The sequence below is a fragment of the Ochotona princeps genome, chromosome 3, assembly GCF_030435755.1.
Source record: "Ochotona princeps isolate mOchPri1 chromosome 3, mOchPri1.hap1, whole genome shotgun sequence".
Classification (NCBI taxonomy): domain Eukaryota; kingdom Metazoa; phylum Chordata; class Mammalia; order Lagomorpha; family Ochotonidae; genus Ochotona; species Ochotona princeps.
Window position 1 is genome coordinate 64,776,703 of NC_080834.1, and position 13,622 is coordinate 64,790,324.

General features: G+C 38.2%; 1 protein-coding gene across 1 annotated transcript in view; it reads left to right on the plus strand.

Moving 5' to 3' along the window:
• EPHA6 (EPH receptor A6) overlaps nucleotides 1-13,622 on the plus strand; it is an 860,890-nt gene that overhangs the window by 198,288 nt on the left and 648,980 nt on the right. The window contains 1 exon segment of the mRNA XM_058661775.1: nucleotides 2,382-3,045. Coding sequence (XP_058517758.1) covers nucleotides 2,382-3,045 — 664 coding nt within the window.

Genomic DNA, 13,622 nt, shown 5'->3' on the forward strand with positions numbered 1-13,622 from the left:
ATACCTAAGAAGTCGTTGAACTTGACTGGACAATAAGATGCTGGACTCTATGTTTGGTATAAGCTTGCAGTGAAAGAATCTCAACTGAACTTGAACTGTGGTTATGCAACAAGGTGGAGGAATCCACATGGTGGGAGGGTTTGGGGAGGGGTGGAGAGAACCCAAGTACCTATGAAACTGTGTCACATAATACAATGTAATTAATGAATTAAAAAAAATAAAAAAATAAATGCGATTTCTTAACCACTTTCTGTGACCCCCATTCACATTTCAATTTTAGTTTATATATGACATATGACATAACATCCATAATATAACATGTTATATATAACATCATATCATCTTTGGGGCCCGGCGGCATGGCCTAGCCGCTAAAGTCCTCACCTTGAAAGCTCCGGGATCCCATATGGGCGCCGGTTCTAATCCCGGCAGCTCCACTTCCCATCCAGCTCCCTGCTTGTGGCCTGGGAAAGCAGTCGAGGACGGCCCAAAGCTTTGGGACCCTGCACTCGCATGGGAGACCTGGAGGAAGAGGTTCCAGGTTCCCGGCATCGGATCGGCGCGCACCGGCCCGTTGCGGCTCACTTGGGGAGTGAATCATCGGATGGAAGATCTTCCTCTCTGTCTCTCCTCCTCTGTGTATATCTGACTTTGTAATAAATAAATAAATCTTTAAAAAAAAAACATCATATCATCTTAAATTAAGGCAAACATGTGGTATCTAACCTTTTGGGATTGGTTCATTTCCCTTAGCATTATGTTTTCTAGTTTGGCCCATTTGGCCACAAAGGACTGCATTTTGTTTTTTTCAGTAGCTGAGTAGTATTCCTTGGAGTAGATGAACCATAGCTTTCTTATCCAGTCCTCTACTGATGGGCATTTTGGTTGTTTCCATGTTTTTGCAATTACTGATTGTGCTGCTATGAACATAGGAGTACATGTTGGTTTCTCGTAAAACAAGTTTTTTGGATATATTCCTAGGAGTGCTATTGCTGGGTCGATTTTGAGTTGTTTGAATATTCTCCATACTGATTTCTATAGAGGCTGTACCAATCTGCAGCCCCACTAGCAATGGAGTAGGGTTCCCTTTTCCCCGCATCCTAGCCAGCACGTGTTGTTGGTGCTTTTTTTCATGTGGGCACTCTTACTGGCGTTAGGTGGTATCTCATTGATGTTTTAATTTGGATTTCCCTTATTGCCAGGAGCTTGAGCATTTTTTCATATGTTTATTTGCTATTTGGGTTTGTTCCTTTGTGAAGTGTTTGCCCATTTCCCATGCCCATTTCTTGAGTGGCTTATTTGTTTTGGTATTTTGGTTGTTTTGTAGTTCTTTGTATATTCTGGAGATTAGTCCTCTATCCTCTATGTAGTGCGCAAAGATCTTCTCCCATTCTGTGGGCTGCTTTTTTACTTTGTTGATTATTTCCCTTGCTGTACAGAAGCTTCTTAGTTTGATGAGGTCCCATTTGTTTATTCTGGTCTTGATTGCCATTTCTTTTGGTGTCCTTCTTAGGAAGTAGGGACCTACCCCTAGATCTTGCAGAGTATTTTCAACATTTTCTTCCAAAAGTTTGAAGGTTTCTGGATGTAGGTTTAGATCTTTTATCCATTTAGATTTGATCTTAGTGTATGGTGAGAGATGTGGGTCTATCTTTTGGTTTCTACAGGCTATCAACCAGTTGTCCCAACAGCATTTATATAATTGTAATCCTTTACTTCACTTTCTTCCTGTCTTGTGTTCCCCATAGTGCTTTCCATTTTATTCACTTTTTCTATTTAATGGCTTTTATTATCTCTCCTTACTCTAAGGTAAGTTCCAAAAAGGCAGTGAGGTTTGGTTCAGCTGGCTAACTGTTGAATTCTGCCTGGTTAATGTTTCTTGAATACACCTAAAGCTTTATCTATCTGCTGCTTTTTATGTGAAAGTAGCCATGTCATTATGGGATACTTGTAAACACATCTCAATGTGGCAAATCAGATATGAGGACAGATGACTGGATTTGTCAGGGGTTTAGCAATCTTAATGTAGGCCAAGAACTACTTCTAAGTGCTTTGCAGGTTTTGATTTGTACCGTAAGACTAACTTATCAAATAGGTGCTATTAACAGTTCTGTTTTACAGAAGAAACAAGGTTAAATAAATTTATGCTTGTTTATACTAGTCAATTAACGTTCAGGAAGGCAAGCTTCGTACCAAGACAGCTGATTCTAGAACACATGTTCTTAACCAGAGGTTTACAGTTTATGCTCCTGTATTGGAATAGCTTCACTTGTATTCTTTATAATCATTATTCATTCTGTAAGACAGTAATTTGAAAGTAATGATTTTTATTTTGCTACTGTGGTTTTATAACAGTTATTTTTTTCTTTCTTTTTTTCCAGTGGGATGCCATCACTGAAATGGATGAACACAATAGACCCATTCACACGTACCAAGTATGTAATGTAATGGAACCAAATCAAAACAACTGGCTTCGTACAAACTGGATTTCCCGTGATGCAGCTCAGAAAATTTATGTGGAAATGAAGTTCACACTGAGGGATTGTAATAGCATCCCATGGGTCTTGGGGACTTGTAAAGAAACATTCAATTTGTATTATATGGAATCTGATGAGTCCCATGGAGTTAAATTCAGGCCAAACCAGTATACAAAGATTGATACAATTGCTGCTGATGAGAGTTTTACCCAGATGGATTTGGGTGATCGCATCCTCAAACTCAACACTGAAATTCGTGAAGTAGGGCCTATAGAAAGGAAAGGATTTTATCTGGCTTTTCAAGACATCGGTGCATGTATTGCCCTGGTCTCAGTCCGCGTTTTTTATAAAAAGTGTCCCTTCACTGTTCGAAACTTGGCCATGTTTCCTGACACCATTCCAAGGGTTGATTCTTCATCCTTGGTTGAAGTAAGGGGCTCTTGTGTGAAGAGTGCTGAAGAGCGTGACACTCCTAAACTGTATTGTGGAGCTGATGGCGATTGGCTGGTTCCTCTTGGAAGGTGTATCTGCAGTACAGGATATGAAGAAATTGAAGGTTCTTGCCATGGTAAGAAACATTTAAGTAATTTAACTTGTATTTAGCATATGATTTTAAAAAGTCAATGGGTTTTGCATTTATTTTCAAATAATAAATCTTTGAAAGATAGTACTGACAATCATGGAAAAACTGGGTTTCAGTAGCTTAAGAAAATTTGTACATATGATAGTTTTTTTTTCCTGGGAAAGATATATAAAAACATGCCATGTTACTTTTAACAAAATAATTAAGTGGCATGAAATGTTGTATTCAAGAGCCTGTGGAGACTATAACAATGTATTAAAATAAGTGAAATGCATTTAGTAATCATTTAACTTTTACATATCTTAAACTAGGTAGATACCAACCAGAAATAGGTAATAATGATAAAGTTACAAAATTATTAAAGAGTAATTTAATAATCTAAGGATTTATATTAGCCATTGCTAAGTGTTTTATTTAAGAAATAAGTTTGATAGCTAGATTATTTTTGCTTGATGTGTGAAATTTTGTTGCCATTGGTGTACCTTTGGCAAAAATGGTTTTGGATGCATGATTGATAACATAAGTTTTACTTTGGAATTTTTGCTTGTCTGGTTTTATGGATTGTTATACCTGATTGCAACAAGATGAAAGAGTAGCTTCATTATAAGTGTTACAAATATGTATGTAGTAGATGGTAGAAATTAGAATAATTACACTTGAAGTCTGTGTTTGTGGTTTAGTAACTTTGACACCATTTTTGGAGCGGTTTCTCTAAATAATACTTATGATCAGCTAAAGATACAGTAGATGTAATGCCATTGCAAATAAGTGAATTTGATTAGATGCAGGAAGTTACTGTTTACAAACAGAAAAATATGGTGGATGTGAGGACCTCATTTTCACATATCAATATCTTGAATTATTCTCCACTTTACAGTACTCATTTATATTTGTGCTTCATGCTTAATGTTGCCCCTTCCTTTTCTGTGGTTGTTTTTTGTTGCCTAAGTTGTCATCTGTCAAGAACTTATCTCATAACCCAGTCTCTATATTACATATTTATACAGCCTAAATGCAAAATTAATTGAAATTTACATGAATTAACCATAGCGCATTTAGCAGTATGTCTACATAGTTAATTAGAAAATAAGAAAACAGTGTCAGTAAGTCAGCGTTTTCATATCTTCCAAACTTAAAAATCTAATTTAAACTATAGAACTGTCTAATCACCAATTATTTCTTGAATATGGTAGATGATAGAGATAAATGTAAATAAGGAATATGTTTGTTAATAATATGAGATAAAATGACTGAAAACTTCTTATTCTCATAAAACCACAAAGTTTTATTATTTATTCTGGCTCACTGAAGTGTTTCTTCTATTATTGTTAAATGAACATGGGTCAGTCATGTAGCTGTATTCTACTGGCAACGTGAATGGAGTTGGAATTTAAATATGAGATATAGTCCCCTAGTGCCTCTTGTTCTGTGGCCTCTAGTCATTTATGAGTGAAACCAGCATTTTCTACAATATAGTGACTGCATTAAAATGATATTTTTTTGTCTACTCAGGTATAAGATCAGGGGCTGCATTTGAAATGTTGCATTTGAGATTGTACTTTTAAGTGGCGTTTTTAGAGGGGATTCCCCCTGGCAAAGTATATCATAGTCCATTCTCTGGATTTTGCTGATTAATATCCCACTATCATAAATGAAATCTCATTCTCCCGAAAACTTAGCCCAAATCATGTGTAAATACAAAATAGTACCATTGAAGTCAGTTGCAGATGAGAATGAAGACTCACAGCAAAAACCCTTCTTGAAGTAGCTAATTTCTGAACTCTTTTATACACACACACACACACACACACACACACACACCCCTAAACTATTTTAAATACATACAAACACACACTCCCACCCTTCCACCTCCCAAGAGTCTTCCATTCCAAAAGACAGGGAAGCTAGCAATTCCTAGTCTGTTGTGATTTTGAAATTCAACTGGGTTTTGTTAGGATCCATTACCACAGAGGACAAGAAAGCGTCTCTAATTAAGGCCAATTTATTTTGCCTGAGAGTTTTTTCTCTGGCCTTGGCTCCATCACTCGTTTTATGACTACCTTTTGAGTTTTCAGCCTCGCTCACAATAATTGCACATGTGCCAGTTGCTAGTTTCTCAACAGCTCTCCGGAAACCTAAATTTGATCAACATTAGAAAGATCTTTTTCCTTGTGTTCTAGTTTTGTTTTTATTTTTCCCTCTGTTACAAGTGATAACAGATAATAATCTCACCAGTAGTGCCCTTGATTAATTTTCCTTATTGTGAATGGCATTTCTTTACTGATATTCTAACCTCTGGACTTAGACTTCTTGGTATCCATTTATTCTCTATAATCTGTTCTGTCCAAAAGGAGAAGGGACAGAATTTAACCTCTGTAACAGCACAACCTCATGTTTGCTGTAAGTGTTTTACTTAACGATTTCTGCACTCTGGAAACCTGAACTGAATTCACCAGGTGGTTCCTCTCTGGTCCTATCTCATGAAGTTGTGATTCTTTGGAGGGTTAACACATTTGAATATGTAAGATTTCACTTGGTTCATGGAACATCTGAGGCCATGATTGCTTACTGTCTAAATCCCCATAACAGTATTAGTTACTTCACCTCAAGAAGTCATCTCTCCCTGCCTCTCTTCCTTCCCAGCTCCTATTGTTAGATTTTTCCTTCTTTTCTTTCTTACTCTCTGCCTTCTTCACCACTGCGTTCACAGCTTGTTCTGTAAGTTATTTTTTTTTTTTAAGATTTATTATTATTGGAAAGCCGGATATACAGAGAGGAGGAGAGACAGAGAGGAAGATCTTCCATCCGATGATTCACTCCCCAAGTGAGTGCAACGGGCCGGTGCACGCCGATCAGAAGCCGGGAACCAGGAACCTCTTCCAGGTTTCCCACACGGGTGCAGGGTCCCAAAGGTTTGGGCCGTCCTCGACTGCTTTCCCAGGCCACAAGCAGGGAGCTGGATGGGAAGTGGAGCTGCCGGGTTTAGAACCGGTGCCCATATGGGATCCCGGTGCGTTCAAGGCGAGGACTTTAGCCACTAGGCCACGCCACCGGGCCCTCTGTAAGTTATTTTTTAATCATGACAATTTTTCTGCTGTTCCAGCTTTTAAAGAATAATTTATAATAACCCATGTGCTTGTAATATTTCTTAATTTATTCATTTTCTAGGAGTTTGGTACCCCTCTGTGTTCTTTTTTCCATAACCAAATATTATTCATCCATCAGGATCATATATATATATACACACACACACACACATATGCATATATATAAATGATTCCTCATAAAGTTAATCACACTGTTTTTAATCTTCAATAATTAATACAATTTGTACTAATTATTTATCTGTTTCAATGTGACTTTCATATAATAGAAGAGAAATGCAAAATTCTCATGTAATAAAGAGTAAGAAATGTACAGACATGACTGATCCCAGGACCCCGAAAATTGAATATATGGAGTAAAGGTAAAGCCTAATGGAGCTTCTGTGCAGTGCTGTTACTTGTCTTTTCTGTAAAACAGGAATGTTTTTCCTTAGTGAATATTGCATAATGTTTTAATGTTAGATAGGGAAGACCTTAGAAAAACTCTCATCTGGCACTTTATGATTCAGAACAATAAATCACTAATAACAGAATTTAATATTCCATTGTCACACACTACTCAGTATCTAATATTAGATATATACCTAAAGCTCAGTTTCTCTCCTCTCCTCTCCTCTCCTCTCCTCTCTTCCCTTCCTCCTTCCCTCCCTGGCTGCCTTCCTTCCTTCTCTCTCTCTTTCTCTCTTTTTCTCTGTGTTTAAAGATTGTTTGCGAGATGGAACACCAGAGAAAGAGAGAGAGAAAAGCAGAATGAGAGAGAGAGAGAGAGATCTTACCTACTGATTTGCTCCGCAAATGACTACAACAGACTGGTCTTCATTAGGTTGAAGCCAGGAGCCAAAAAAATCCACCCTGTTGTCCCATACATTCTATTGTCTTTCCTGATCCATTGGCAGGAAGCTGGATCAGAAGCAGAGTAGCAGATACTTGAAGCCACATTCTGGTATGAGATGCTAACTTCACAAGGGCAGCTTAACCAACTGTATTCCAACTCTCAAATCCAGGTTGTTTCTTAATCTGGCTTTTGTGTATAATGCTCCCTCCTCTCTTCCTTTCTATCTGCCCCTTTTTTCTCTCCTCGACGTCTTCCTTCCAGGCATTTATGCCCTTACCCTGATATTGTAACTTTTTCTGTCTGTGAAACCCAAAAAGAGGAGACCTAAATTCATCAGTAGTATTTAGGTCCTTTTTGCCATACATTTATTTTCTGGAGTTTGAAAGGAACACTGTTTGAACAAGATTTACATTTTTGAGCTTTGCATGGTAGTCTAAAGGCTAACATCCTCGACTTGGCACGCACCACGATCCCATATGGGCACTGGTTCTAGTCATAGTGGCCCGGCTTCCCACCCAGCTCCTTGCTTGTAGACTGGGAAAGCAGTTGAGGACAAAACAAAGCCTTGGAACCCTGTGCCCTAGGGGAGACCTTGAGGGGTATCCTGGCTTCTGGCTTTGGATTGGCTCATTTCTAGCCATTTTGTCTGCTTGGGAGATGAATCAGCGGACAGAATACCTTCCTCCCTGTCTCTCCTCTCTGTGTATCTGACTTTGCAATGACAACAACAAAAAATAAATCTTTAAAAAAGAAAAGAGTTACATTTCTGCTCTGAAATTCAGACTCTGCAGAATGATGGGAAACAATGGTAATTTTATCTGAAACTTAAGCTATGAAACTTAAAAGTTAAAGCTTTAGGGATATGCATAATTGACTATTGAATTTGAGAATATCTGGTTAACTATTCAGAAAAGACCATTAAGTTGGTTGAAAATAGAATAAATTCACATCTGTTCGTATATCCAATGGATAATGAATATTTGTTCATAATTTATGATATTGTCTGCTGAAAGTTATATTACTGAACGATTGAGTTCGGGATGCTTTTCTTCATCATACTGTAAATGCTTATCTAAATCACATTCTTTTTATTTTCTATATCAAACACGTTTTAAAATTTGATTTATTAAGCGTATATGCAACAATTAAAAACCAAATGCAAACAATGTAGGTTACTCAATTATGCGCAATAACAAATACTTATTCATTTTTCATGACTATTTTATTTTATGGGATTGTAATTGAATCTTTTACACTGCATTTGTTGATATTACAAATTAAATTTTTATTTTGTTCTTTTTTTCTCCCTATTCTTGCTTTTTTAATCAACTAAGATATAACATTGATTTTAAAAAATATCGATTTACAACAAATAGCCCTTCACATTATATAACTGAGATTATTTTAACACTGTTGAAGAAATAATTGGAAGCAATTAACATGAAAAATTGGATGCAGTTTTTGTTCAGTTGTATAAATTCTGAAGCGACCATGAATCCCTAGTAAGTTCCCCTTAACATTAATTTAGACTAAATCTCATTAAGATAATTGCAGGTATTCTAGTTTTTGTTTCTTTTGCTTTACAGTTTTAGAACTACTATTGCTTCTCAGCCTTTTGGCTAAGATTAAGTGTAGAACTGCTAGAGATAGGGCCTAATGTGGTAGCCTTGTAGCTAAAGTCCTCCCCTTGCTTGCACTGGGATTCTACATGGACATTGGTTCATGTCCTGATTGCCCTGCTTCCCATCCAGCTTCTCCTTGTGGCCTGGGAAAGCAGTCAAGGACGGCCCAAAGCCTTGGGACTCTGCACCCATAGGGAGACCTGGAAGACGTTCCTGGATCCTGGCTTTGGATACATTCAGCTCTGGCCATTGCGACCACTTGGGAAGTGAGCCAGCAGATGGAGGATCTTCCTCTCTGTCTTTCTTCCTCTCTGTAAATCTTACTTTCCAATAAAAATAAATAAAGCTTAAAAAGAAAAAGAACTACTAGGGATAGGTACATGTCTATGACACTTTCTTTTTTTTATTATTAATTACATTGCATTATGTGACACAGTTTTATAGGTACTGGGATTCCCCCCCACCCTGCCGGAGTCCAGCTCCAGCCGAGAGTTCGGAGCTCGAGAAGGGTGCGTGAGATAGGCGTAGAAAGAAGAAGAGAGAAAGAAAGGAGAGACGGACCACTAGGATTCCTTGACCATTGTGGACCTCGCGAGAAAGCTGTCCGCTTTATTTATACAGAAGCAGTACAAAGTTTTCTTTTAGGGGCATTTTGACATAGCTTCAAGGGGGCACAATTTACAACTTCTTGAGAAATGATTGAGGAAGGATTCCACATTCCTTGCTTATCTTGGTTTTCCAGTCTTCATCCGCTCTCCTCAGGTCTGGGCTCTAACCTTGGCGCCATCTGTGACAACCAGGCCCCTACCTTGAATTATGTATGGGTTAGTAAGTCCGGGGTCTTGGTCTATGGGGATTATGGGCCATTGGCACTAAAGGCCATTAGGTCAGCAAGCTCACAGTTTGTTAATTGAACAAGTAAAGCAAGAGTTATAGCGGCGGAAAGAATTGTAATTAGCAATGAGCCAAGTTTACTCCATTTAAGTTTCAATTCTGCAATGGACAAGTGAGTGTTTCCAAAGACAATTCTGCAAATTGTTTCACCTCAAGACAGGGCATTATCCATTCCAACGTTGCAGCCAAGAATTTCTCAGTAGACAACACATCTTATTCAGTAATACACTCTTACTACAATTCTTATTCTACAACTATCCATCACTTAATGTGAGGAATACATCAAAAGAGAAAAAAACAAAGATCTAAGAGAAAAGGTTCCAACATTAAGTTCCTCTACAACTGCAGGTTCTACAACCTCATAAATGATCAAATAATAATCAAAAGTATATCTTTGTGATGTTAGTGAAATCAGCCTATATTTCCTCTAGTTAGAAATTATGAAAGCAGCTAAAGCAACTACATTTTCTATGTTCTAAAGAGTTGCAAGGACAGGCTAACCCTTAAGGTCACAGTAACTATATTTTTTGCTTTAGCAGGATAGCCTTTAGGGTCCCAGTAACAGGATAGCCTTTAGGGTCACAGTAACAAAATAACTTTTAGGGTCCCAGTAACAAGATAGCTTTTAGGGTCCCAGTAGCTATATTTTTTGTCCTGACAGTCTTAACCCATACTCCCATTATTTCCATTAGTTTGTAAAATTCTTATCAAGCCATTTCCCAGGAAGCATGCTAAATGTCCAGGCCAGATTTTATGGCAATGGGTAGGTACACAATAAGGTGTCTGGAGACAGCATGGGCTTGATTGTACTCCTGTGTGCAGTTAAAGGCCCGCTCACCAAGACATTATCAGTAACATTAACTCTTTTTTTTTTTTAATTATTTAACTTCATTAATTACATTGTATTATGTGACACAATTACATAGATACTTGGGTTCTCCCCACCCCTCCCCAAACCCTCCCACCATGGTGGATTCCTCCACCTTGTTGCATAACCACAGCTCAAGTTCAGTTGAGATTCCCCCATTGCAAGAGTATACCAAACATAGAGTCCAGCATCTTATTGTCCAGTCAAGTTCAACGGCTTCTTAGGTATACCCTCTCTGATCTGAAGACAGAGCCAGCAGAGTATCATCCCAGTCAATTGAAAGCTCCAACATACCATCAGCAAAAATTTACATCATTATGGAATTAATTGACATAGTAATGAGTAACCAATATGTTAAAAGTAAATGCGGGTTCCCAGTCACCTTCTGTGACCACCTCATTGACATTTCAATTTTAGTTTATACACAACATATAACATTAAAACATAACATGTTATACATAACATCATATCATCTTAAATTAAGGCAAACATGTGGTATTTAACCTTTTGGGATTGGCTCATTTCCCTTAGCATTATGGTTTCCAGTTTGGCCCATTTGGCCACAAAGAACTGCATTTTGTTTTTTTTAATAGCTGAGTAGTATTCCATGGAGTAGATGAACCATAGCTTTCTTATCCAATCCTCTGTTGATGGGCATTTTGGTTGCTTCCATGTTTTTGCAATTACTGATTGTGCTGCTATGAGCATAGGAGTGCATGTTGGTTTCTCATAAAACAAGTGTTCTGGATATATTCCTAGGAGTGCTATTGCTGGATCATACGGTATGTTGAATTTGAGTTGTTTGAATATTCTCCATACTGATTTCCATAGAGGCTGTACCAGCCTGCAGCCCCACCAGCAGTGGAGTAGGGTTCCCTTTTCCCCGCAACCTCGCCAACAAGTGTTGTTGGTGCTTTTATTCATGTGGGCCAGTCTTACTGGCGTTAGGTGGTACCTCATTGATGTTTTAATTTGGATTTCCCTTATTGCCAGGGAACTTGAGCATTTTTTCATGTGTTTGCTTGCCATTTGGGTTTGTTCCTTTGTGAAGTGTTTGCCCATTTCCCGTGCCCATTTCTTGAGTGGCTTGTTTGTTTTGACATTTTGGTTGTTTTGTAGCTCTGTGTATATTCTGGAGATCAGCCCTCTATCACCTATGTCGTGTGCGAAGATCTCCCATTCTGTGGGTTGCCTTTTTACTTTGTTGATTGTTTCTCTAGCTGTACAGAAGCTTCTTAGTTTGATGAGGTCCCAATTGTTTATTTTGGTCTCGATTTCTACTGCATTTGGAGTCTTTTTTAGGAAGTGAGGGCCATAAGACAAGAAAAAGAAATCAGAGGAATCCAAATGGGAAACGAAGAAGTTAAACTCTCACTATACGCAGATGATATGATTCTTTATGTAGAAGAGCCAAGAGACTCAATACAGAGACTGCTAGAACTTGTACGAGAGTTTGGTAGAGTGGCAGGGTACAAAATTAATGAACAAAAATCAACAGCCATAGTGTATGCGAACAGCCCCAAGATGGAAAAAGACTTAACCAGCAAGATACCATTCAAAATAACAGAGAAAAGTATGAAATATCTGGGAATAAATTTAACCAAAAATGTAGGAGACTTATTTGAAGAAAACTACAAACTACTTAAAAAAGAAATTGAACAAGACCTCAAAAGATGGAGTAACATCCCATGCTCCTGGATAGGTAAAATCAATATCATTAAAATGTCTATACTGCCAAAAGCAATATATACATTCAACGCAATCCCAATCAAATTGCCCAAAACATTCTTCATGGAACTGGAAACAATGATCCAAAGGTTCATCTGGAAGCACAAAAAACCACGGATAGCTAGAACCATCCTGAAGAACAGGAAGTTAGCAGGGGGAATCACAGTTCCGGACCTCTGGACATACTATAGGGCAGTGGTTATCAAAACAGCGTGGTACTGGCACAAAGATAGAGAGGAAGATCAATGGAGCAGAATAGAAACACCAGAAGGAAACCCACACAGATACAGCCAAATAATCTTTGACAAAAAGACAAACGACAACCCAGGCAAATGGGAAGGTCTGTTCAATAAATGCTGTTGGGACAACTGGTTGATAGCCTGCAGAAACAAAAAAATAGATCCACATCTCTCACCATACACTAAGATCAGATCTAAATGGATAACAGATCTAAACCTACATCCAGAAACCTTCAAACTTTTGGAAGAAAATGTTGGAAACACACAGTAACATTAACTCTTAAGCTCATGTTGGTTGTAAAAGCCATCTCACAGGGGCAGACAATGCCTCAATACAAAATTCTTAGTGGGGTGATTGAGTGCCCATTGGAAAGAGGGTGAAAACTGCGTCAAGGTGGTCAGAGATGAATCCGCTAGGCCCTGCCAAGTAGCTGGAAGCTCCGTGGGCCCTGCCATGCAGGGAGCTGTTCTCTTCACACCTCTGTGTCATTCACACCTACTGCACGGACCCTGGCACCACCCCTTCTTAAAACCTTCCCCCATGGTGGATTCCTCCACCTTGTTGCATTACCACAGTTCAAGTTAAGTTGAGATTCTTTCATTGCAAGTATATACCAAGCATAGAGTCCAGCATCTTATTGTCCAGATAAGTTCAACGACTTCCTGGGGAGACCATCTCTGGTCTGAAGGTAGAGCCAGCAGAGTATTCGTCCCGATCAATTATAAGCCCCAACATAACAGCAGCAACAATTTATAACATTATGGAGTTAATTAACATAGTATTGAGTAACCAATATGTTAAAAAAAATGCAAGTTCTTAATATGACACTTTCTTTAAGCTCGTTAAATATCATACGATAATTGCCAAAATGGCATTTGGCTGTAGATATGGAAAGTTCTGAAACATTGTGAATTTTTAAAAATAAAAGTTTTCTGGACACATTTTTATGTATTTGTTTATATAAAACTGCTTTATAGTTCAGGAGGAATGGATGGTGACAACTCTCAGACCATTGTATTATTGTTCACACGGTGAACGGCATGTACGAGGCTTTCAGTGACACAGCTATTGATTTGATCTGCTGAATAGTGTCATTATTAAGGCTTCATGGCTCCGTCCTCTACTGCTGTTCAGAAATATTGGCACTCTGTGTTTATAATCTTCTGTCTAATCATGTTATCAGAAATGGCTGTTGAAGCAGAAAGCACAAAGAAATTTCAAATGCCAGGTTTTGCTGGCATTAAATAAGGGGGTTTGAGGATGTAATGAAA